Genomic DNA, 26,391 nt, shown 5'->3' with positions numbered 1-26,391 from the left:
TAAAGAATTTCTTCCTTAGATCCAATCTAAACTTCCCCTGTTTAAGTTTGAACCCGTTACCCCTTGTCTTGTCACTACAGTCCCTCATGAAGAGTCCATCCCCAGCATCCTTGTAGGCCCCCTTCAGATACTGGAAGGCTGCTATGAGGTCTCCACGCAGCCTTCTCTTCTCCAGGCTGAACAGCCCCAACTTTCTTAGCCTGTCTTCATACGGGAGGTGCTCCAGTCCCCTGATCATCCTCGTGGCCCTCCTCTGGACTTGTTCCAACAGTTCCATGGCCTTTTTATGTTGAGGACACCAGAACTGCACACAATACTCCAAGTGAGGTCTCATGAGAGCAGAGTAGAGGGGCAGGATCACCTCCTTCGACCTGCTGGTCACGCTCCTTTTGATGCAGCCCAGGATACGGTTGGCTTTCTGGGCTGCGAGCGCACACTGAAGCCGGCTCATGTTCATTTTCTCATCGACCAACACCCCCAAGTCCTTCTCTGCAGGGCTGCTCTGAATCTCTTCTCTGCCCAACCTGTAGCCATGCCTGGGATTGCTCCAACCCAGGTGTAGGACCTTGCACTTGGCATGGTTAAACTTCATAAGGTTGGCATCAGCCCACGTCACAAGCGTGTCAAGGTCCCTCTGGATGGCATTCCTTCCCTCCGGTGTATCAACCGAACCACACAGCTTGGTGTCATCGGCAAACTTGCTGAGGGCGCCCTCAGTCCCACTGTCCATGTCACTGACAAAGATGTTGGACAAGACCGGTCCCAACACCGATCCCTGAGGGACACCACTCGTTACCGGTCTCCAGCTGGACATCGAGCCATTGACCACAACTCTTTGCGTGCGGCCATCCAGCCAGTTCTTTATCCCCCGAGTGGTCCACCCATCAAATTGATGTCTCTCCAATTTAGAGACAAGGATGTAGTGTGGGACAGCATCAAACGCTTTGCACAAGTCCAGGTAGATGACGTCAACTGCTCTGCCCCTGTCCATCAGTTCCGTAGCCCCATCATAGAAGGCCACCAAATTGGTCAGGCAGGATTTCCCCTTAGTGAAGCCATGCTGGCTGTCACCAACCACCTCCTTGTTTTTCATGTGCCTTAGCATGCCTTCCAGGAGAATCTGCTCCAAGATTTTGCCAGGCACAGAGGTGAGACTGACTGGTCTGTAATTCCCCGAGTCATCCATTTTCCCCTTCTTGAAAATGGGGGTTATATTTCCCTTCTTCCAGTCATTGGGAACTTCACCTGACTGCCATGATTTTTCAAATATGATGGCCAGTGGCTTAGCAACTTCATTCGCCAGCTCCTTCAGGACCCGCGGATGGATTTCATCAGGTCCCATGGACTTGTGCACGTTTAGGTTTTTAAGATGGTCTCGAACCAGATCCTCTCCTACAGTGGGCCTAGGGTCTTCATTCTCACAGTCCCTGCGTTTGCCTTCCAAGACTTGGGTGGTGTGGTCATAGCCTTTGCCAGTGAAGACTGAGGCAAAGAAGTCATTAAGAACCTCAGCCTTCTCCAAATCCTGGGTAGCCAGTTCTGATATCTTCCGAAGGGTCCCCTCCACCCCAAACTAGTCTTTGATTCTGTGGTTTGTTGAAGATGTAAGTCTGGCAGTAGTCATAATGAGAACAACTGGGAAGTACTAACCTTGGTGCAAAGCTCCACATTCATGCTGGAGAGAATGTTTGGGATTTCTCAGGGGAGCCAGCACCTGCAGGCAGGTTTTCTCAGGATGAATTTCTGGTTATCTGCTTTGATGTTTGATGCTGTTGTCAGACTTTACTCTTGCGGGGTCCTTTTTGATGCAGGGACTGAAATAAGCATATGGTGATTTTGTGGGTATCATGTGAACTTCAGGGATTTTGAGTAGTGTCAGGGAAAGCGATGTCTCCTCGGCTAGGCTTCCATAGGTTTCTGTTGCTCCTCGGGTGTGGGAAGTTGCAGGGATTAGGAGCTTCCAGTTGTCCATCCCACTTGGGATAACTCTGCCACAACAGTAACCTGCAGTTGTTGAGGGCTGGGAGGTTGAAAGAGTGATTGCAGTGTTGCAGTCACATGTTGTGATAGGAGGTGGAGATGGCTAGCTATAAAGCAGGTTGTAAAAATGCACCTTTCGTTCAAATGTGAAATAAAGCATTACAAACTTACAGTCGGCATTGTCTGATGCAGTGGGAGACTAGCAAGCTCCATACTTCTTTGGATGCAAAAATGTCCTTGTGATTATGTTTATCCTACTTCCATTTGTATGCTGATTATCTACCAGATGAGGAACAAAATGGCTCCATTTGCTGGTGGGCTGTAGTGTGAAATGTGCTATGATGATTGTAGTGCTCTCTATTTTGCTATCTTGTCCATTGGGGCAGCTAATGATGAGTTTTAGGAAGCCTTGTAGACTGTTACTGTTCAGTTGTCCCACCTGCTGCAAACTGGAGCTGTATATGCCCTACCTTTGGTAGAAGGCACACTGCGATAAGTATTTAAACTAGCATTTTCAGGACTGGAGCTTGAAAACAGTTGTCAGCAGGTGGGTTTTGAAGGTGAGGTGGGAGAAAGATCTTATATTTCAATAGCTGTTTTTGGGTTTGGACATTTTTGTCTTTTCAAGTATTAAAGCAGAAGAGATCTTGCAGTCTTGTGCTCTGCAAGGTCTCGTAACAGGATACGCTAAGATGCAGAATGGAGTATTTCAAGTAAAACCAGTTTTAATGATATATTTTAAGCTATCTCTAAACTGAAACATTTAATGACAGGCTGCCTTTTGCCTGAAATGTAAGTAGATCATGGCTGGAAGTAATTGTAGAGTCAGCCATTAGTATAATGAGTTTATCATTAATTTACTGGCTACTGGAGATTTTTTGAGGGGGAGCTCATATGTGTTAAAAAAATCCACAACAAACCAACAACAAAGATCAAAATTTAAACAAATAGCTTAAGAAAAACCAAATCAATAAACTTTGCCAACACCCCTGCAGAAAGCATTTAACTAAATTAGTCTGTCTCATAATGAAACTGTTAATTAATATGATCGGTGGAAATTTACATTTGCTGTGGACTGAGTGTGTTTCCAGATACTTGTTTCTCTGACACGTACAAACTTGTTAAGCTGCAGGAACTTGATTGTGTGTTTGAGTGACTTTTTTTATGCAGCCTCTTGTATTAGTAAAACTGCCAGAGCATAAGGCAGTTTAAGCCAACTTTACGTTGCATGCAGGGTTGTCTAGTGGGACAGAAAGGTCTTATTAAGGGAGGAGATGGTGTAATGCTAATTGGTTTTCATGTGAGTTTTAATTTGCATGTGGGAAATGTGGAGGCAGTGAGGAGGTTTCTAAATGGAGTCACTTGTCACTCTGCTCATTCTTGTCCTCGGCTGCTTGTGCAGGTGTCCCCATTTGATTGCAAAGGATCTTGTGGAATTGGATACCTAATTTAGTTGCACTTAATAGAAATAAGTCCTCTTTGAAAAGTTGAGAGAAAAAATAGGTACTTTCTGTTAATGTTGAAGGGCTGGAGAATCTTGTGGCTGGGTAATCAAAGGAGCCCAGATGGACAAAATCAAAGTGGAAGCAGTTTGTGGGAGGGTGGCTGATGAGAACTTTCTCCTCTGTGATCCTCAGGCCTTCTTCCTGCCATGGCCTGGGCAGCTGTGAACTTGGGCACAATTAAAACATGTCAAGCAAAGCTGTTTTTTGGATATGAGCAAATGGCTGTGTAAGTTGCTGTGCCACAGAGTGTGACATGTCACAGTGAACAGGGAGCTGAGGGAATGAGGGGAAGGTGATGTTGCCATGAAACTTGTCTAAAATGATCTCTGTACCATGAGTCTTTATCATGCTGTGTGATCCTTTATTTGGGGGTTACAGTCATCATTTTGAGGGTTGGAACCAGCTGGTCTTTGAGGTCCTGTCCAACCCGAACATTCTGTGATTTAGGATTAGGGGCTAATGAACTTGTACCAGATCTGGGGAGGTTCTGATATTGTATCCTTTTAGCCAGGAGGTTTCAGTTATTTTGAAACAGATTTAATATCTCTCAGACAGCCTGTAAGCCTTAATTTATTAAAGGTCAGGAAGTATGTAAGTGGAATATGGTTGAAGTGTGCTATTCTGTTGTGAAATAGTTTTTTTTAGTAGGACCAACAATATATTTTTTCAGTTTTCAGTGCTGTATTTTGTGGACTTGTCTCTTAGCACTGATTTATCACTTCACTTGTGAAGGAGCCAGATGACACAGCTCCAAACAGAACACATCTGCCAGCCACATCTGTGTCAGCTCAATGCTTGTACTCTGATGGGCAAAGCTGGTCAGGGTTTTCCTGTGCTGCAGGATGTACTCCAGGTTGTGTTACTGATCAGCAGCATGACTTTGGGCAGGATCACTTTCTTTCCTCGCTCTAGTCATTTCCCTTTTACCTGTTTAATCAGGGTTTTTTTGGACATCAACTTTCTTCCCATCTTTCTTTCACGCTATTAGCACTACCCTAATTTTAGTCAAGAGTTGTATGTTACAAATAACAGGCATATCTTTCTACAATTCGAAATAGCTCTTTACTTTGAAGAAATGTTTTTGATATGATTTTTTTTCCCTCAAGCATTCCTGTTTTTTCTTGGTTTTGTTAGTGTTGCAGTAAAGTCATTAAGATTCTTCGAACAGAGGAGTTTCAGGTTTAGAAAAACGTGAAATGTGATATAGACACACCAATGGATATAATTCGACAATCTATGTGAAAGTTACTTCCCCCCACCCCCCTTTTGTAAGGCAGGGCAAAATTTGGCACCTCGTAGTTGTGTTGCTTGTGCTGGGTGCTCTTCACAGGTAGCGCATGCTGTATTGAACTTGCTACCTAGTGGCTGCTTCACAGGGGACGTGGCTGTTGCCCACACATGACCTTAGAAGGTGGTGTTTCTGAGTTTGGAGGCTGCAAAGACAGTCTTGGGCTTTGTATTCTGCTACTGTTTTCCTGATGCAAGAGCAAGTTATGTCAAGGGCTATTAAATGTTTCTGCTGGACTTTGTATTAGTTTAGCTAAAATTCTGCAGCTAAAAAATAACACTATTTCTCAGATTGTGAATCTCTTTCTTGTCAAATTCAGACTTCTTTCCCTTCCTTTTTTTCCCTGTATCCTTGTTCTTTTGTCCAGAAGCTGAATGCTAATGACTTAGTCTTCAATAAATTGGCCAGCGTGAAGAAGAGGAGGCTCTGGGGAGCCCTTACAGCAGCTTCTGGAGCTAAAGGGGTTGACAAGAAAGCTGGAGAGGGGCTTTTGGCAAGAACACATAGTGACAGGACAAAGCGGAATGTCTTTAAACTTTCAGAGAGGAGATTTAGCTATTAGGAAGAAGTGGAATTTGTCCTGTAGCTGATTTTGGAAGGTGGTGTTTGGGTACAGCAAACTGCTAGGGACTTGGTCTCCCTAGGTTCTTGGTACAGTTTCACAAGTGAATTGTGCATCATGAGCAAGTTACTCAGTTTCTGGGGGATCAGTTATGACGTATAGTCAATATTTTTGCTTGACACACAATTGAAGGTGTGCATGTATGTCTAAATAGTTTGTGAATATGGGCATTGTTAGGGAATGCTATAAAATATGCTAGAACAGTTCCTTGTGTTGTTTAACATGCAGACTAGCCCTGCTTTGCTTCACCTGCCAAAACACATCAGCTCTTCATGAACAGATAAATTGATAGAGTCAGGACTTAAGACCTCCAAAGGAAGCACATTTCAGTCAATGAACTCCAAAGGCAAAATAACTCTTCTAAGTTGCTAACTGGTGTCCTGTCAATGGCATAAGGTGCTTCTGTGGCTGGGGCCAAAACTGTAGTTGTAAGAGCTGGGTAGAACTGCACACTACTAAAACACTGAGCTGCGTCACCAGAAGTGTGACCAGTAAGTTGAGCGAGGTGATCCTGCCCCTCTACTCCGCTCTGGTGAGAGCCCCCCTGCAGTGCTGTATCCAGCTCTGGGGACAACTGCAGAAGAGGGATGTGGAGCTGTTGGAGTGAGTCTATAGGAGGCCATGAAAATGCTCTGCTCTGGAGACAAGCTTAGAGAGTTGGGCTTGTTCAGCCTGGAGAAGAGAAGGCACTGCGGAGAACTTAGAGCAGGTCTAAGGGAAGGTGTTTGGAACTAGATGAGCCTTAAGGTCCCTTCCAACCCAAACCATTCTAGACATGCAGTCTAACTGGAACCTGAAGTGCATGTATTTTGTGTTGCGGAGTATTAGTTGTTGTGGTTCTCCAGAAGAGTTAGGGGCTCTGATGCTGATCTTGGGGATAGGAGGACTAAATCTTCCATGATCTGAACCACAATAAGAAACATTTCTTATCAAGGACTTGGCACATGTAAAACAGTCTTCTGCTTTGCTTGTGGAAAGACAATACAGATGCTGAGATCAAGATCTGCTCTGGCTGGCAAGAATGCAAACTTCCGTGGTGAAATCCTGGAGTCTAGAAGAACTGTACTTGCTGCCCAATCAGTTTTTAAAAGACTAAGTCATTAAACTAATTGCGCATAATTGAGAACTGGCTAGGGAGCAGTAGCAGTGTGTTTGTGGGGACTGTTGTCTATTCCAACTCAAAATAGGCTTTTTTTTTTTTTTTTTCCTTTTCACCAAGCTTTTGAAAGGTGGAAAGAATGAAGCTGGAGAGGGAAAAAGTGATCCATGTGGCTGATGCTAGTTCCATCTCTTTAATAAAGTGCTGGATGAGTTTCACATACCTGATTGTGAGTGAAATAAAAGCCTACATTGAGTTAATTAGAGTAGTAAAAAAAAAACCAACAACCCAACAAACCAAACATCCCAAAACAAACAACAACAAAAAAAACAAATCCCCAAACAAACAAAAAAAAACCCAACCCATTGTGAACTTTTAAATTAACAGATCATTCACTTGCCATGTAATCAAGGTTCTCCATGTTAAACTTGCCCTTCATTAAATGGAGTACTGTTGAATTCTGATTTGCAGTTTCAGACATTTATGTTTGCTAGCCCTCTCTTAAAAGGTGAGGCATTTTTGATCTTGTGAATGTGTTGGTTTTGAGTATCAGCAAAGGTGAAGGTAAGAAAAAAGTGAAGCTATATAATACTTCAGCCTATGAGCACTCAATCTACAGGCATTTGTTCTTGTACAGGTAGATGGGAGGGCTTCCCCCTAGATCTGCACCCAGTATAAGTTTTGGGAACCAGTTCTTTTTTCTGTCCTCCAAAAAAGGAGCCACCATGTGCAGTGAACAAATCAGGAGTGTACTTCTGACCAGAGATCAGTGTGATTGGACTAGAACTCTAACAGAGTACCTGAATGATAAAAAGGGTGTTTGATAGAGTTCCTAAGAACACTATGTTCAGTTCTGGGCCCTTCATTACAAGAAGGACATTGAGGCGCTGGAGTGAGCCTAGAGAAGGGCAATGGAGCTAGTGAAGGGTCTGGAGCACAAGTCTAATGAGGAATGGCTGAGGGAACTGGGGTGCTTAGTCTGGGGAAGATAAGGCTCAGGGGGGACCTTATCACTCTGCAACTACCTGAAAGGAGGATAGAGTGAGGTGGGGGTTGGTCTCTTCTCCCAGGTAACACATAATAGGACAAGAGTAAATGGCCTCAAGCTATGCCAGTGAAGGCTTAGACTGGGTATTAGGAAAAATTTCTTCCCCGAAAGGGTGGTCAGGCATTGGAACAGGCTGCCCAGGGAATATGGTAGAATCACTGTCCCTGGAAGCATTCAAAACCCTTGTAGATAAGGCCCTTAGTGACATGGCTCAGTGGTGGACTGGTTAGTCCTGGCATATTGGTAGGACTTGATGATCTTGAAGGTCTTTTTCAACCTAGTTGATTCTATGGTTCTATGTTAGTTAGAGCAGAAATGCCCAGTGTCTCTTCTTGCAGCATCTTTGGTAACTTTCAGGTTCTCAAAGTTAAAGGTGCTCTACTTATTACTGACTTCTATGTGAGTTAGACTTTGGTGTGTAATCAGATTAGATATCCTTAAAATTTCTAATGGGATACTTGAAAATCTGCCAATGGACTATTTAGGTTTTCTGATGAATTGTTTTAATGGAGCTCTGCCTAGCTATTTGTTTAAGTCTTCAAGGTAGCCTCAGGCTGCTTACTTTCCAATTTCCTTGTGTTATCTATAGATAAATATCTACCTTATTGGAGCTTAATGGCCAGTCAGCTGAGTCAAATGAAATCTGAAAATACAAAAACCAGTTCTTGTTGCTGGCAGGATCTTCTTGTCCTGACTGAGGCTGAATTCAGAGCTGCTGGTCTGCTGCCTGCCTTGTATGTAGTCTCGTGGGGACACTGTGTTTGGCTTGTAAAGCCTAGTTTAGCTAATTTTCACTGCGGTGTTGGTGCTTCGTTTGTTTGCTCATCAGTAGCTGCAAAATTAGGCAGCCTACTCTTGTGAACAGACTTTTGCATTTAAGAAGCGATCAATGTAACTTCCTTTGGGCCTGTATCAGAGAGACCTTTGTAAGGCCTGTCAGAGCCTGTTAAAATTAAACCAACACAACTTAAGACTTCGAAAATACCTGGTGGTTATCTCTCTTGAACAGGAAACGTCTGATATGGGGTATCTTCAGAGGCAGTGGCTTTTGGGAAACGAGGCACTCTTTTCACCTTCACCAGTCTGGCCTTTGAAGGTGGCATGAGTTGAGTATTTGCATACATAAGCCTTCCAAGCTGCTCTCCACATGTCTGTAAGAAAACACACTTGGCAAAGACTTAGTAAATATTCCAATGTTTACTTCAGTTTGGAAGTTGTTGGCCTATTGAATAGTGTTGGCCTATTGTTTTGGAAAAAAAAGGTGTTATTGAAATGCTGTAATAAATGTTTTGGTTAGAGAACAGTTTGAGTGAGCTCAACTGTCAAAACTAAACCCTGAGAGTAAGCAGCTGTACCAAGAGCTTGTCATTGCATGATTCCAGGGTACAATTATTTTAGATACCTTGAAATCTAGAGATTCATAATTGTTTTTTAAACAAGCTTCTCAAGTTGTTTCCTAGTCCTCCCGCAATACTGGTCCTCCAACATTAAACAGAGTAAGGAGTAGGTATGTATGCATACAAGTGGAGAAGAAAAGTTGACACCATAATGGGGGTTCATATTGAGACCCTGTGAGTGTAAAGAAGAGGGCAGTTAATCTCTGTGTCTAAAATGACTTTTAAGTTTTTAGTTTCAGGGGATCACTTACCTCTATAAAGTCACTGTGTGGTAGTTGAGCAGGCAGGAGTTTGGGAAGCTGGAGCTTCATCAGCTAGAGGGAGGGCCTAGCTGTATTTTGATCAGAATCTCTGGACTGGGTATTAGCTGCAATATATGCATGCGTATTAGACACCCCATTCCTGACAGTGCTCAAGACCAGGTTGGACAGGGCTTGGAGCAACCTGGTCTAGTGGAAGATGTCCATGCCTGTGGCAGGGGGTTAGAACTGCATGAGCTTTAAGGTCCCTTCCAGTCCAAACCATTTTGTGATTCTGCGATACCTGCTCAAAGACTTTTTGTTATGACTCTTCGTGTTTACTACTGAGGAATAAATTATTCAAGGTACACCTAATATTATACTTTGCATTTTTTTATTAGGCATCTTAAAAAGCAGTTTATATATTTGGAAAAATATTGATTGGCATATATCTTCAGGTACCCATTTTCTTGGCATCTGGGAAGCAGAGAAATATAAATTATGCATGCTTGCAACATTCCCATGGGATAGGAGAGCATTAGTAATCATTAACAGATTAGGAAGACTGAAGCCAAGGAAAGCAGAGTAATATAATCATATAAGACATCTGTGGCAGGGCTGAACCCTTGTCTCTGGTCTTCTCAAATTCCACCCAGGAAGCTGCCCTTTCCTGACAGGGATCCTGTCTGCAAGGCTGGACTGTGTCGCAAGTACTGAAATTAATCTTCCTCCTTCTGAAGCTTGTATTGCCAGCATTCCTGTTGGGAGCAGACTAGAAGTCGGCACACTAACACTGAACTGTTGCGGTGTTTAACATGTCATTGTGGTGTTTCAACAGCAGCTGGGTGATGTACAGCTGCCAGTTGGTAAAGCCTCAGCTCTGGCAACTGCTGTTGAGTGGAAGCTCTGAGAGTGTGGAGACTTTCGTTTATGTGCATGTGGACAGCACATAAGGCTGTCCGTTTGGTAAGCCTGATGAAGAACTGGAAAGGGGCATGATAAGTAACACAACGTGCAATGAGTGGTCATGTCCTCCTATGTCTGTTTGGTTTTTAGTAGTACAAATAGGTAGTGGCATCAGTGGAAAGCTTAAGTGGGAAGTACAGTAGGAGTAGATTGTGTTCTTTTTCCTAAATTACTTTTATGTGTTGGTGATAGGAAATGTGACTCTGTGGTACCACTGACAGCCTTCAGTGGCTGGCAGGAGGGTTTTAAATCCAAGACTGAGTTCTTTGTCTTTTTGCTGAGCTTCTAGTTGAATTTATTTTCCTTGGCAAAAAAGTTGTCTGACTTGAAGACACACTATGCACAGGCTTAAAATATCTTGAAATAGTAGGGTTTAAATACCACCTTTGCTTTCTCAGGAGCAAATACTGCCACTGAACATTCAGATCACATTTGAAAGTGTGTTTTCCCTAGCTGCCCTTTACTTTGAACACAGCCTTTTATTTATTTATTCCCCACCCCCAAGGTAGTAAGATGTAGTTACTGAAATTATTTGATTTTGTGCATGGAGCACTCACTGTGCCTCTCTGAAGTGGGAGCATTTCACACATGGGTAGAGTGGGACCCAAATCAAGGTGATGTGTGATGATGTACAAGTAGAATCAAGATAACATCCTAGAGATAACAGTGCTCCTTGGCAGTACATAACACCAGGCCTACTATTTGCTGTCTACCTTGCTTTGTGCCTTACTTGAAATGGAGATAACACTTACCCACCTCAGGTTCTTGAGTTTCGTAAAGGCTGGTAAGTGCTCGGTATCTCAGAGTGAGTCTCATCAATAATTCATTATCACTTAATTGCTGGAGCTGACTTCTGATTGATTTGGTAAGTAGGACACTAGGAAATGGCATGTTTCCCCAGTCAGTTCTGCTTCGCTGCTTTTACCAGCCTCTCATGGGGGAGTTGTCCACATGCCTTCTCACTCTGCCGTGGATACTTTGCCCTAGGGCCACAATAAAACTGGAGGAGCTTGCAAAAAAGAAGGGGGTAGGCAGCATCAGATGGGGTTTTGAATTTCTTTTTGCATCAGTAGCATGTCCAAGAAAGGCTGGACCACAAAGACTGGAGTTGGAGGGTTCAGCTCTGCACGTGTGACACACCATCACTGGGTGTTGGTGCATCTTTTGCTTGCTCAGATAGAGAGATTTCTCTTGGATGGCTGTCTTTCATTCCTGCTGCTTCTCAAAGTGCTTAAGGTTCTGCTTGTTCTGTCTGTTGCTGTTGCCTATAAGCTAGTCTGAGAAGACTGTTTCACTTAACCGTTTTAGCTCACACGTAAAACACATGACACTTATAGCCTGTGTTGTTTACCAAGAACAAGTTGTTTGGTGCTAGAGTGCTGGGCAAGCTTTAGCATTGCATTTTATTCTCTGTATCTTAGTTTTCCCTTGATACTTTCAGCTAGTTCACAACTATGGGTCAGTGTATGTGGTCAAATATAATTATTGTGTTTGTGTTAACTTCCTGAATCAGAAATACCCATCTACATAACTTGCAGCAAAGCAATGAGTGTGTAAATCTTTCTTTTGCAGCAAAACAATGAGTGTGTAAATCTTTTTTCTGTGTTGCATATTGTGTTTAATTAAAAAATTAGTTGCATGGGAGATTAGGAAAATGGGAAATCCATTACATTCAGCCTTTGTTGAGTGATTGAAAAATTGAAGTTAAATGAATTGTATTTATTAATTGAGCTTCACACCTTTTTCCTTTTTAAAAGGGACTATTCCTTGAATAAGGGAAACCCTGTTGCTTAAGTAGAAGGCCAAGACAATCGAAGTGCTTTCAGTATAACAGGCAACTATATAGTTAATTTCTGCTGCAACCACTCCAGTTACATGGCCATTAACAGTTAAATTATTAATAAAGTACTGCTGAAGGAAGCTGATGTCGGTTATCCTCTTTCCTCTGTGCTAGTCACCAGGGGCACAGGGGTCTCATTCCTCAAGCAATGTGAGATGCAGACAGGCTTCCTTCCAGACTTGAACGTGGCCAAGTTGTCAGTGTCTTTCGCAAGGAATTTACTTTATGTTACAGGGAATGATGAGCAATCTCTTACCTACTGGCAAATGAAGGCCTGCCTAGAATAAATGGGTTTGGGAACCACTTACACTGGTGTCTCTGATAGCCAGAGCACCCTGATGTATTGTCATGGTTTAACTCCAACTGGCAACTCAGCCCCACACAGTCCGTTATTATTGCTCACTGCCCTCCATTGGAATGGGGGAGAGAATGGGAAGAGAAAAAGTGAGAAAACTTGTGGCTTGAGATAAAGACAGTTTAACAGGTAAAGCAAAAGCCACGTGCGCTGAAGCAAAGCAAAAGAAGGAATTAATTCACAGTCCTGGCTGTGCCCCCTCCCAGCTCTTTGTGGGCCCCCATCCTGCTCACTGGTGGGGTGGAGTACAGAACAGAAAAGGCCTTGGCTCTGTGTAGCCACTGCTCAGCTGTAACAAAAACATCCCTGTGTGATCAACACTGTTTCCAGCACAAATCCAAAACACAGCCCCATACCAGCTACTATGAAGAAAATTAACTCTGCCTCAGCCAAAGCCAGGCCAGTTGTGTAATGTGAGTCACATGTTATCCAGTGACTTCACGTGTGTCTCATGATAGTACTTGTCCGTGTCCCAGGCAACATGGCTTGTTGTGTTCTGCTGATGTGGCATGTCTCTTGCTAACAGGAGGGTAGAGCTGTCCTGTGAAATTGCTGTGACAGATTGTCACTAAGCATTAAAGTGCCCGTTTTTGGAAGCATCTTGAAGGATAGTGACTTTTTTGTTTGTTTGTAATAAAACCAAGATTTCAAAAGGCCCTGATTTCATGGTATATATGATCTAAGTGCAGGATTCATCATCTTTGCGAAGTATATTTGGTTTTGGTTTTGGTTTTTTTTTTTGGTGCTCATGTGCTGATCTCCATATACTGCAGTAATTTGCCACTATTTGGTAATATAAGTGCAGGAAAAATTTAGGGAAGATAATTGTGTTAAATTAAAACCCACTTCTACTTTTGTAGGAGGAAAGTCTTTGCTCTTTTTCATTATTTTTTTCCATTTGCTTTGCATCTTCTCTGAAGTATATGATCTCTTTCTGAACTATTTAACTTACTTTCTAAGGCTATAGCAGGATCCATTACCTCAAGGAGCTTTGTACCTTACCTGTGAAGGCCTGTTCTCTGATCCCAATGAAGTGGATTCAGAGAAGAGAGAAAATCTCAGTGTACGGATGACTGCAGTTAACTGGGCTTTCTGACTGGGAAGGTGGGAGCTGTGACTCTGCAAGTCTTTGACAGAAAATCTGAGCAGAATGTGTCAGCTTGTCTTTTAAAAAAAGTAGAAATTATTTTAGTGGCTGGGAATCAAACTTTAAGAAATGAGTCTAAGAAGAACCTTAGGTGCCTTTTTAAGGAAATAATTGCTTCCAAGTGTTTTCAGTTCAGGGTTCCCCAGGAGAAAAATGATTATTGGATGTTCAGCACCTCTTCTATGAAGACGGGCTGAGAGAGTTGGGCTTGTTCAGCCTGAAGAAGAGAAGGCTCCAGGGAGCCATTAGAGCAGCTCACAGTGCCTAAAGGGACTGACAAGAAATGTGGAGAGGGGCTTTTGACAAGGGCCTGTAGTGACAGGACAACAGGGAATGGCTTTAACCTGACTTCAACCTGGCTTTAACCTTGGTTGCTGCTTGTGTTAAGTGGAATAGGAGAAACCTTGGCTAGTGTTCAACTAGCAGTCTGTTTTGATAGCACTAGCTGCTAGTTTAGTACTGTGTATTACCTACCAGAACATCCTTTAAAATACCTATTATGTTAATTTTCTTCTGAACTTCTTGTGGTGTGAGGGAGGGACAGAAAGGAAGGTGCAAATGTGTATGTGAGTGGTAATGGAGAGCCACAGTTTGAACCAGCCAGTTGCTTATTTTTTGGGGCTGTAAAAGAAATGTGAACGTGGTTGTTACAGAGAAAATATGTTCTGGTTTTCCTTCTATTCCAAAGACATCTCTTACTGCTTGCCTTATCTTACCCAGATGTGATAGCTGCTTGGCAGAAATCTTGGCATTGCATGGTGTTAGTAATTCTCTGCTCGTTGACCTGAAAGAGGTAGCTGTTGAAACTCAGAAATGCAGGGTTTTGAGCTGTGCTGCCTTATCCGGTCAATACAGTCATATTTTTCTTCTTTATTTCTTTCCAGAGATCAGGGGAAAAATTAGACAAACTACCATGAAGTGTGATATCTTTCTTTTAATTGTGATTAATCAAATGCAGTCTCAACCAGTAAAAAAACACAGTGTGTGAGACCCACTATGCTAAATTTACACCCTGCAATTTTCAGACATTAGCTGCTACTAAACTGGCAGAGAGACTGGAGTCAAATATACCTGCTTTGCAATTATATCTGCTGCTTTGGTAATTATGGGAATGGACAACTAGGCCAATGAGACTGAAAATTAAAATTAGCCCTTAACGGCAGTATGCTGAAACTGCTGTTTCATTTGTGTATTTATTCATCAAGGCTCTTGAGAACCTCCATTATGGCCAGTCGCAGGCGCTGCTGCAAATGATAGTGCTTACTTCCCTAGATCCTTGCAAAAAAGATTGTCAAATCTATGAACATAGTGCATCCTAAGGTTGGGTTTTGTGTGAAAATAAATGTATCCCGCCTTGGAACCAAGCAGATACACACTTTGAGAATGATAAATTTATCATGTAGAAGCCGTGTCTTTTGTCTGAGCATCTTGAGTTCTCTGGGTTACTGAGATGTTATGGACTTCTGTTTCCTGCTGAAAATGTCACACAATTCCTGATAATCTTGTCTGTTTCTCCTGGTCTCCATCTGTGTAACTCTGTGGGTGATTCCCCAGCTCCGCAGTTTGGCTCCGCGCTCTGTCTGGACATGTCTGGATGGGAAGCCCCCTTGGCTTCTTCAGAAAGTTCACTTTGTAGCATACATAAATGTGATGGATGCCAGGAGGAATGTGGAGCTTTTAGAATTTGCTTAATCAGCAAAATAATGCACGGGGTTATAGCAAGGTTTTGGAGATCTCCTAAGTTTTGAGGACCAGAATGGTGCTCTGCGGGCTGGAGCACTCCTTTTGTGGAGACAGGCTGAGAGAGCTGGGCTTGTTCAGTCTGGAGAAGAGAAGGCTTCAGAGAGACCTTAGAGCAGCTTCCAGTGCCTAAAGGGGCGAAAAAGAAATCTGGAGAGGGGCTTTTGACAAGGGCCTGTAGTGACAGGACAAGGGGGAATGGCTTTAACCTGACAGAGGGGAGATTGAGACGGGATTTTAGGAAGAAGTTCTTCATCCCCTGTGAGGGTGGTGAGGCGCTGGCAGAGGTTGCCCAGAGAAGCTTTGGCTGTCCCATCCCTGCCAGTGTTCAAGGCCAGGCTGGATCGGGCTTGGAGCAACCTGGTCTAGTGGAAGGTGTCCCTGCCTGTGACAGGGATTTGGAACTGGATGAGCTCTAAGGTCCGTTCCAACCCAAACCATTCTGAGATTCTAGGATTATTCTCATGGTTGCATCCGAAGTCTTTCTGCTTTTTGCTTAATCTTCCTCTATCTTCATTTCTGTGTTCTTTGCTCTTCACTGTACTCTTAAATGCAGCAACTGTTGAAAGATCCAAAGTTCAAGATTGCCTATATCACAAACAGCCTCCTGATTTTACTGCTAGTTTGAAAGCAGTTTATAATACATGGTTTGCGTGGATGAGGTCTGGCTATGTATTATTTACTGGAAAGAACTCATCACCAGTGTCGTGTGAAGGTTGCAGAGCCACACCACACACCGCACATTAATTTCCTGCCTGTATTAGGGGCACTGCATGTGTTCCTTTACAATGCAAAAAAGTTGTTGCGCTCAGCTCAGGCTTCTATGAATAAGTGAAATAAATAAGGTGAAACTAAACTCCTGTGGAAAGAACGAGCCTCTCCAATATAATCCCTGCCATGTATCTTCCTAATAGCGTGTTTCCTATTGACAGAATGCAAATGCCATTTATTTTTCTATTGTTGATTTGCTTACAGGAAGCAGCAGAAATCTAACCCATGCAGCAAATACTAAGTCACTTTAGATTTTTATTATTACTATATAAAGCACTTCAAAGAGCTCAGTTTAAATGGGAGAAAAGCATGCTTTAGGTAGGTGGCTATAAAAGCTGTTATTTTTCACTTGAAGTGATTATTTTCTAGGCCTCTGGTAGTGATTAGGAGAAATTTCCAACTTCAAGTAAATCACTAGTTGTTGTATACATGTGTCCTTCCTGAACCCCATCTTCTGCCCCCAGTTAAATCTCTTTTGAGGCCTACCTAGTGCATGACATGTCACCAGAGCTACAAGGAAAGGGTGAACGCACATGGTCTTTTGTAAAAGAAACCTCTTAATTCTGAAGTAATGGGAAAATCTCTTCAAATAAACCTAGGGCATGACATTTGAAGAGGCTTATGTCCTGTGAAGTCTCAGTGTTGAATTAGACCAGTATATTAGCAGTGATATCCAAAGCATTGCAAGTGGGGAGTGAGATCCTGGATAGTCTAAAGGATGTTGCTGAGGCTGTACCACGGCTTGTTTTGTTTTCAGTACAGAGTGGAAGAAAACTGGCTTATTCTAACCCAGCCTAGTGGTCCTCTGGAATCAAAGCTCTAGTATGGCTTGTGATCTTAAATTCATGTTTTTCTAAAATGGCTTTTTCTTTTTTTTTTTTTTTGTTTTTAATAATCTATTTTCAGGCAATTCTCCTGTTTAGGAGCACTGGCCGTGTGCCATGACTGGCAACTGGCACAGCCCCTCTAGTCTTAAACTGTTGTTTTTCCTGATTGTCTTCTGGTAATTTTAATGGTTGCTTCAATGTGTTGTTTGGAAAAACATTGTTGTTCATCTTCCCGGTATTTTTAGGAAGCTTCAGGAGAGAGGTTTCTGATCTCCTTGTTTTCTCTTCTTAGGGCAAGACTTCAAAGCAGGAGCCGAGTTGCTTTCCCAGGGGAGGGAAGTCTGCAGATCTCTCTGTGTCTAGATTAAAATCATGGTTATCTGTCATCAGTCTCCTCACACTTGGAAATTAGCTCAGTGTTGTTGAGTGAGAGCTTATGAGGATTTTTTCCTTATTGTTAAGGACACTGATGTTTTGTTTGTTACTCTGGCATGCATCCTAGCCTTTCTTGGCTTTGCTGCCTCCGCAGAGCCTCATGTCCCAGCTGTGTCTAGCTGGCTCTTTCCAAGGTGTGGCCTTTTCATGTAGTCACACAGCCCCAGTTCTCTCCTCCTTACCAATATCACAGCTTGCTTTCTTTTTCTGATGTCGAGTACCGAATCTAAATGTATGAGTTACTCCTGCTAGCATCAGGAGTATAATATATAACATGTAATGTTTAAAATAATAGTCCTGCATGAGTGTTGGGGCAGTCCCAAGCACAGCTGCTGCTTGGGTGAGACAGGATTGAGAGCAACCATGAGGAAAAGGACTTGAGGGTGTTGGGTGATGGGAAGCTCCCCGTGACCCAGCAGTGTGTGCTTGCAGCCCAGAAACCACCTGTGTGCAGGGCTGCATCACCAGCAGCGTGACCAGCAGGTCAAGGGAAGGGTTTCTCCTCCTCTGCTCTGCTCTGGTGAGACCCCCCCCAGCAGTGCGGCATCCAGCTCTGGGGTTTAACACAAGAGGGACGAGGAGCTGTTGGAGCGAGTCCAGAGAAGGCCATGGAGATGCTCCAAGGGCTGGAGCAGCTCTGCTCTGGAGACAGGCTGAGAGAGCTGGGCTTGTTCAGCCTGGAGAAGAGAAGGCTCCGGGGAGACCTTAGAGCAGCTCTAGTGGGAGGTGTCCCTGCCCGTGGCAGGGGGTTGGAACTAGATGAGCTTTAAGGTCCTTTCCAGCACAAGCCATTTCATGTTTCTATGATTATCATAACTTATTCTTGCTTTGTTTATTCCAAAATGTTCACACAGTGAGTTAGCTTTTAGAGCCTGACTCTGGCACACCTGTCATCAAACGCTTATTCACCAGTAAGGTTTCAACATCTGATACCAGCCTTTACCACTGATGTGCTTGCTGGGACACAGCATGGCATGTCTGATTCTGATATGCAGCTTTCCTTACTGGGGGAGACTTTGAGATGCAGCTGCCAAGACAGTTACTGCTTTTGAAAATTTGCCTTCACTGCTTAAAGAAGGAATTGTGGCATAGTTGTTAAGGACAAGCAAATTTATCAGCCTAAGTGTTATCTGTTGGAGTTGTAAATGGAAGGAGTGTTTTTGTTTTAGAATATCTGGTTTAGATAGATTCTGAGAAAAGATACTGTCCTTGCCTTCCTCTAAACCTCTTAAAACGCATACCACAGCGTCAAGAAGGTGTTTGGGCTGTCCGTCCTTCTAGGGCATGTGTGTTCCTCTCCAATGAACATTCTAGGATGGCAGATGCCCTTGAAACTTGTTGGTGGGTTGATGCACAGAGTGCTGAGAGTAAATGGCTTTAAGGTTAACTTTTTTAAAGCTTGCTGCCCACTTGTGTTTAAGTTTATGCAACTGGATAGCAAGAGGGAAGACAGGAATTTACAGCCAGGGTTGAAGAAAGATGTGGCAGCTAATGCTGATTTGTATCATTAAGCTGTTGAGGAGATAACACCTTTAGCTAATCACAGCTATGTACAAAAAGCAGATGTGGTTAGTTTGATGTAGTGCTTCTGAAGCTGACCAATAATTACAGAATCTCAGAACAATTTGGGTTGGGAGGGACCTTAAAGCTCCTCCAGTTCCAACCCCACCTACCACCAGACCAGGTTGCTCAAAGCCCTGTCTAACCTGGCCTTCAACACTGCCAGGGATGGGGCAGCCACAGCTTCTCTGGGCAACCTGTGCCAGCACCTCACCACCCTCACAGGGAAGAACTTCCTAACATCTCATCTCAATCTCCCATCTGGCGGTTTAAAGCCATTCCCCTTTGTCCTGTCCCTTCCTGCCCTTGTCAGAAGCCCCTCTCCACATTTCTTGTATGTGCATAGTGCCAAAAAAAAATTAAAAAAAAATTAGTAATTAAGTCCTTGCAGAAACAAGTCTCAAAGAGCACTTAAAAACCTTTGATCTTTGAAAGTAAATGTTTAGATTCTGTGTTGGGGAAATTGAAAGTTAACTGTGCTAAGTAGGTTTTTATTGACATGGGGTGTTGTGTGAGGAGATTTAAACCTAGCCTCTTCCAGTGAGCAGAACAAACCAATGACTCTCCAAGGTGCTTATTGTTAAATGGAGTTTCTGTTCATCACTCCTGTTCTAGGTTATTCTTTTAAATATGATTAAGTTTTGGACATTGGACTTTTGTTTTGGACCTGCTAGGTATTGGTTGGGCAAATATTTTTTTTACCAGCTCAGCTCAAATCTGTGTACCTGAACAGTTATGCTGCAAAATCCCAAATATAACTTCATTTCAGACATTGTTGTTCTTTATTCGTTTCTTGCCCTTCCTTCCTATCATTGTTGAATGATACATTCTTCTTTAAACATGGTGCTTTGTGAAAGAATTACTGTCCAGTTCCACCATTTGTCTTCACTGGTTTACACAAGCTTATGATTTATGCTGGGCAATGATGTCGGGAGTATCCTGTTGCCAAAGATGTTAGACAAACAGAGCTGTGTTTGAGAGAACAAGTAGCTAAAACCTAGGTATAACAGGAGAAAGTAACTATAGCTAAAGGGGGCTGACAAGAAAACTGGAGAGGGGCATTTGACAAGGGTATGTAGTGACAGGACAAGGGAGTGGCTTTGAACTGACAGAGGGGAGATTGAGGTATTAGGCAAAAGCTCTTCCCTGTGAGGCTGGTGAGGCGCTGGCAGAGGTTGCCCAGAGAAGCTTTGGCTGCCCCATCCCTGGCAGTGTTCAAGGCCAGGTTGGATGGGGCTTGGAGCAACCTGGTCTAGTGGAAGGTGTCCCTGCCTGTGGCAGGGAGTTGGGACTGGGTGAGCTTTAAGGTCCTTTCCAATCCAAACCATTCTGTGATACACAGATCTGTATGTAGTTTGGTTTCATCTCACATGAATGTTTAAAGGCTAGATTTATGGGTGAGTGATTAGGCCCTGCATTGAGGGAGCATTTTAAAATTTCATTTTCTATTGTGTTTTGCAGACAGAATGTAATTGTCTCAACAGTTTGTGAACTAAAGACAGTTTTGTATTGAATACCTAGGAAAGATCCTTGAATAAAGCACAGACTGGTTTGGTTGGATGGGACCTGTCCAACATCAAGTATAACCTTCAAATCATTCCCTAATAAACAGCCATTTGGTTTTACCTTGCAACACCATGTGCAGGAAGTGAGTCATTGGGGTTTCTGCTCTTTTGGCTAGGCCTGATCAATTTTAAATCTTGAAAATGCTAGATATTGAATATATTGCATCTTGTGGGTCACAGCTGGAAAACTGAAAGAGGGGAAGTTGAACCTGAACAGTGAGAAGTTCCTTGAATAATCACTAATTTACCCGCTGCTTCTGTGAAGAAACATTTTTGAGTACTCCTATAGCAATGGGACTGTCAATCTGCCTTTACAAATAACCCTCATGACTTCCAGTGTTGCATATGCAATGTAATCATCAGGCAGTTTAAATGAGGATAGGGGAAGGTAGGGATTAAAATTGTTCAAGAGGATTTAAGTTGTTGATAATCACTGGCAGGTGTCCTTTACTTGTGACAGATGGCTTAGGTGTTGTCAGAGGCTTTGCGGCCAAGCAGGAGAGAGAGCTTGTCTTATTCTTTGCGTCCCGAAGCCAGCCTGAATGTGCACTGGGGTGCTTTTTTGCTGTTCTGGCAGGGCGCCTTTGCAGTAGTGCATAGCAAAGCAAATAAAGATGAAGACTAGCATTTATGGGAATTTGAGATTAATGAACATGCAGCTGCAAACAACTTTTTTTATTATATTGAAGGTGTTCATTGAAGAGATGGGAAGTAAACTTCATCCTCATTATTGTGCTTTCCTACCTCTTAATAGGCAATCTTTTATGCACTACATGCTTGAATTCAATATAGGACCTTCCTCTTCAGAACTAGTGCCTTCGTTTCATTTTAACGTAAGTAAAGTGTAATAAAGAGGTTAAATTGTTGCTACAGATATTTTGTGTGGATTCAGGAGTCCTGACTTTGCTGTTCCCTCATAAGCACACATTGGCTCTGCCTTCTGTTTCAGTCCAGTGACCATTAAGCCAAGTCTGCCTTAATTCCACTGGTGTTACGTTGCTGACAACACACTTTTATAGCCAGCGAAGTTCATGCATACACATGTTAAATGCGAGTTTATAGACCAAGCATAATGTTTGGAGTTTCTTCACACTCAGCTTTTGAATTACCCTTCTGGGTGCATCATCTGCATTAGTAGTTATCCACAAAGTAGATGCAGAGCGACTCAGATATTTCACATCAACACAAAGAAGTATGATAAGATACATCAGTTCTTAGTGGCTAAATTTACAGGAGCAGATGGACCTGAATGTAAGCATTTGTAAATAACTTTGCAGTCTCTGAGGAATCAAGTCTCATAATATCTTACCAGTCACTTAGCGCCACTTGTTTGCCCTCTTTAAGATGATGGAGGAAGATCAAAAAGTGTTTGTTAAAGTCTGCCATTACAGCTTACTTTCCTCTAGTTGTGATGTGTTTTGCTGGTGTACAAATACTGGCAGATATTGAAGGTCATGTCTTTTTGATGCCATTTTGCTTCAAAATCCAGCTACTGACATGTTCTAGTTCCTCTCCTTTTGTTTTCACCACACGTTGCAGATTTCAGTAGAGAGCAGATTTCAGATGTGCTGAAAACAAACCTGGTGTGGATTTACATCTAGCAAAGGAATAAGCAGGAAGAAAGAATGAATTCATTAAAGTATGGAACATACTGTGTGTATCATGTGATAGGAAAGAATCCTGAGTACTTCATCAGCCTCACAGCTCCATACCAGCCAGGATCAAAATAATTCTCCTCACATTTGAAAAGCTTTAAGCAGTAATCCATTGAAACTATCCAGTGCAGATCCCAGGATTCCCACAGATGTGCCAGAAGATTGGCAATGAAGAGTTCATGCATCATCATTGGCAACAGATCCCTTTTGCAAAGAGGCTGAAGTTACTGTCATTGTTCATGAGGGTGTTGAACATAGAAGTGTCTTGTATTTCTTCCTCAAAACCTCCTTGTCCAGGGTGATTATCTACTCTTACTAATGATAGTTTCCGATACAGAGGCAGCAGTGTTACCATTAGTGATCTCTTCAATAAAGGGGGACAGTTTTCTGGAGTGCCTCCAGGTAAAAGTTGTTTTTTTTTTTTTGTGAAAGATATCCTTGACTTGCTTTCTTCACAGAGTGGGAAGTGCTCAGCATGACTTACCCTTTTATTTATATTTCCCTGATTCTTTTTTCAGTGAGTATTAAATATTTAGAAGTGAACATTTTAGAAGTGACTGCTAAAACAGATTGACTTTCCTTACTCAGACCCTTCAAAGTGAAACACAGGTCCCTTTTTTTAGTCAGCCCAGATGGTATGCTTCCTAAAGTGAGCAATGTGTTGCAGTGAAAATGGACCACTTCTATCCCCTTCTTCCCTTCCTCCTTTACTTAACTGCAAGCATCCATATAGCTCATATTTGGGCTGAATTCAAAATTAGTCAGAGGCTTCAGGGTAAATATGTCAACTATTGGAAAGCCAGCTCTGCCAGATTGAAGGAATTTCTGCCTATGCCTAAAGGCAGCATAGCAAGTTGACTGCACAAAACCTGACATTGGTATGGACCTTATTAGAAAAATGGAAAAGATCATAGAATCCCAGGGACATCTTCCACTAGACCAGGTTGCTCCAAGCCCTGTCCAACCTGGCCTTGAACACTGCCAGGGATGGGGCAGCCACAGCTTCTCTGGGCAACCTCTGCCAGGGCCTCACCAGCCTCACAGGGAAGAACTTCTTCCTGATACCTCATTTAAATCTCTTGTCAGCTTAAAGCCATTCCCCCTTGTCTTGTCACTACAGGCCTTTTTTAAAAAGCCCTTCTCCAGCTTTCTTGTCAGCCCCTTTAGGCACTGGAGTCTGCTGTAAGGTCTCCCCAGCTAAATAAGCCCAGCTCTCTCAGCCTCTCTCCATAGGAGACAGATCTGGTATCCATTATCAGCTAGAAAATTGCCCAAGTCTAGATGAGGGTTTCACATTAGTGTTGGCAGCAGGATTTTTTTCTTTTGAATATGCACAGCTTCCCTGTGGGAATGGAGTGGGCTGGATGAGAGATTTAGGTATGAGATGAGACAAGAAGCTAGCAAAGAGCAGCAGGGAGAGATCATAGAGTCATAGAATAGTTCGGGTTGGAAGGGACCTTCAAAGGTCATCTAGTCCAACCCCGCTGCAGTGAGCAGGAACATCTTCAACTAGATCAGGTTGCTCAAGGCCACATCCAACCTGGCCTTGAATATCCTAGAACTTATAAATTCTCTCTAATGAAAGTTATTACAACTTACAGGAAAGTCTTACTGATCTGAAAGCTATTTTTTAGGGGGAGTGTGGAGAAAGGATTTAGGTTCTGCTGTTGAAGCTCTTGGATGCTTTATGACCAATCCATATTTGGCCAATTCAGGAGTTTTTGGAAAGCCTCTTGCTTACAGGCTCATTGTTTTGGCAGCTGAATTTTCAAAAATGCCTGTACAGAGTGGGTTCCTCCCTGGGCCTGCAGGAACAAGCTAGGAAAGGGTCTTCCCTAAAAGTGCTGATCCTGGCAGCTGTGATCTGCTCAGTGCCCCATGCAGCCCTGAGGTGTGGGGCACTTGACCTGCTGGTGTTGAACCAGGTGTTCAACATGAACCTCATGTTGAACCACAAAGATTTGCAGGCAGGTGGCGGGAGGAGGGATGTTTTTGTGGTACCTCCACCCTTATGTGCGAAGGTTTGTGTTTCAGTTTTTTGTAATACGGTCAAGTGCATGTTGTGTAGCACTAGTCTGGAATGTGACAGAGGAGGACAGAGGGAAAGGTATTCTTTCTTCATCTGCTGCCTTGGCTTGCAGCTTCCTTCCAGCTTGACAACAGGACATGCCATTTTGGTGCCTATTAAAACCACTGAGTGTCATCATCTTCTTTCACTGAACTCTGTGTTCTTGTGATATCGGCATTCCAAAAGCAATGCACAAAGTGGGAAATGTGGTAGATTAAAATGGCTGACTAGAGCTGTATTTAATCTTGAATCTTGAAGGCAAATCTTTATGTTTTCCCCTTGTGCTGTTTTCTTGATGTATAGCATCCTATTGCTAAACTCCCTTCACTTGGCAGAATCCTAGAGTGCCAACTGCCTTACTAGCCTGGGGACAGATGCCCAGGGGACTAGATTAATACCAAGAACCTCAATTCTAAGTTAATTGAAAACTTAGTATAAGTTAGTCAATGTGTTCTGTAGCTCCTCCCCCTTGAGTAACCGCAGAAAAATATTCTACAAAGCTAAGAACTCATGTTACAAAAGCTTGAGAGTATGAAGGTGAATTCCTACAGCCTTGTCTGTTTGGCTTGTGTTTTAGACTGACCCTGTGAAGGAGAGATGTTTCTTTGTATTTTTTAACACTTGGCTTTGACCTGAGGATACATAGAAGGCTGCATGTGTGTTCCTAGAAACAAAATAGCAAGAAAGAAATCTGTGAAGTGGGGAGTGTGAATGGAGAGCAGCTAAAATGGTAATTTAGGGAAAAGAAAGTACTACTGAGTACCATGCTCAGGAGACTGATAGGATAATGAGAAAACTGTCAGGGTCAGGATCCATTTGTCTTGTCTTCGTTCAATCACTGATAAACGTCTTGCTTAGTGGTCACTTTTGCTGCCTCTTTTAAAAACCCTGTAAACTTTTCTGGTTTTTTTTTTTGTTTGTCTCAGAGAGCCAACTGTTGCCTGGGAATAACTTCACAAATGAATGCAACATTCCTGGAAACTTCATGTGCAGTAATGGGCGCTGTATCCCGGGGGCCTGGCAGTGTGATGGGCTGCCAGACTGCTTTGATGACAGTGATGAGCGAGAATGCCGTAAGTGACATTGCTATAACTTTAATGTGCTTAATATTACAAGGCTTGGCTGTGTAGTGTTACCAGTGTGCTCTGTAGTGTGTATTAGGGAAGTAACAAAACTACTACCAGTTTTTTAATTTAGCTGTTGTTAGAAGAAGATGTACAGCCTTCCTTATTATTTCAGGTCTTTAATGTTCTTCAGAGTGTCCAATTTTAATACAGCACTTGGTAGCTGGTACCTAAACCCTTATTCACAGATGGATATGTTGAGACATATTTGATATACTTTCTTTCAGTGGAAGACTGTGGTTTTTAGGGATCATGTATATACTGTTCCAGCACACTGGCCTAGTGCTTTAAGTTGACCTCCACTGTCATCAAGATTAGTTCCTTTCATTTCAAAATCATTGACTGCATCCTATTATTTTTGATCTCTCCTCTCAAAATGTAATTTTGAACCCTTTGAAACTTAATACTAACTTTCTGTAAAATAGACCAGATGAGTTGGTTAATAATATTTACATGTTTTAATCCTTTCTACAGTACTCCTAGTTCTAGGGAGCTAAAAAAAGTCTGATCTGGTTCTCCTCTGTGATTTCATCTTTTTCTTAGCATTAACTAAGGTTCAGTTAATGTTATTCAGCCATTATTTAGCATTAAACTTTTCAGCCTGTATGTTTTACCCAGACAGCAAGATGATGCTGCAACATAACACTAGGATTTAAAATCCAGCTGGCAATGAAAAAAACCTTAAACTTCATGGGATTCTAGAGTGACTGAGAAATTTCTGAGAAGTTACTGCTTTTCATCTGACCAGTATTGCTCCTTCACATATATACTTTATGGAGATTTTCATTAAAATGAAGCTGAATTGTAAGAAACTTACCTTTCCAAGGACACTTCCAAGACATCATTAGCTTTGCTTATGGAGCAAAAGGAAGAAAGAATAGCTTCTGCCAAACTACCTGGCTAGAAATACCATGTTTTGTTAAAACCTCTTGCTTCTTTAAAACTTGGTACCTTCTCTTTACCACCAGTTATCCATCCCTTTTAAAATAAGGGGGCTTTAATAACTGTGCTGTGGAAATCTCCATACATAGTTCTCCTTTAAGCCAGTGAGCTTTTCTCGCTTTCTAAGGCATTAAAAGTATCTGTATAAAATATCTGAAGCTTTGCAGTCTCTATAAAGCATGAGGCTTGTATTGCAACAGCAAGAAAAAAAGTTAAAA

General features: G+C 42.6%; 1 protein-coding gene across 1 annotated transcript in view; it reads left to right on the top strand.

Moving 5' to 3' along the window:
- Positions 1-26,391, top strand: part of LDLRAD3 (low density lipoprotein receptor class A domain containing 3) — a gene marked incomplete at both ends in the record, with an annotated part of 88,802 nt that overhangs the window by 5,023 nt on the left and 57,388 nt on the right. Inside the window, one exon of the mRNA XM_080619026.1 lies at positions 25,034-25,180. Within this exon, the coding sequence (XP_080475152.1) occupies positions 25,034-25,180 (147 nt within the window). The remainder of the gene's footprint in view (positions 1-25,033; positions 25,181-26,391) is intronic.

The sequence above is a fragment of the Psittacula echo genome (assembly GCF_963264785.1).
Source record: "Psittacula echo genome assembly, chromosome: 5".
Lineage (NCBI taxonomy): Eukaryota > Metazoa > Chordata > Aves > Psittaciformes > Psittacidae > Psittacula > Psittacula echo.
The sequence above is the reverse complement of the archived record's forward strand: the minus strand, read 5'-3'. Positions and strand labels throughout refer to the sequence as shown.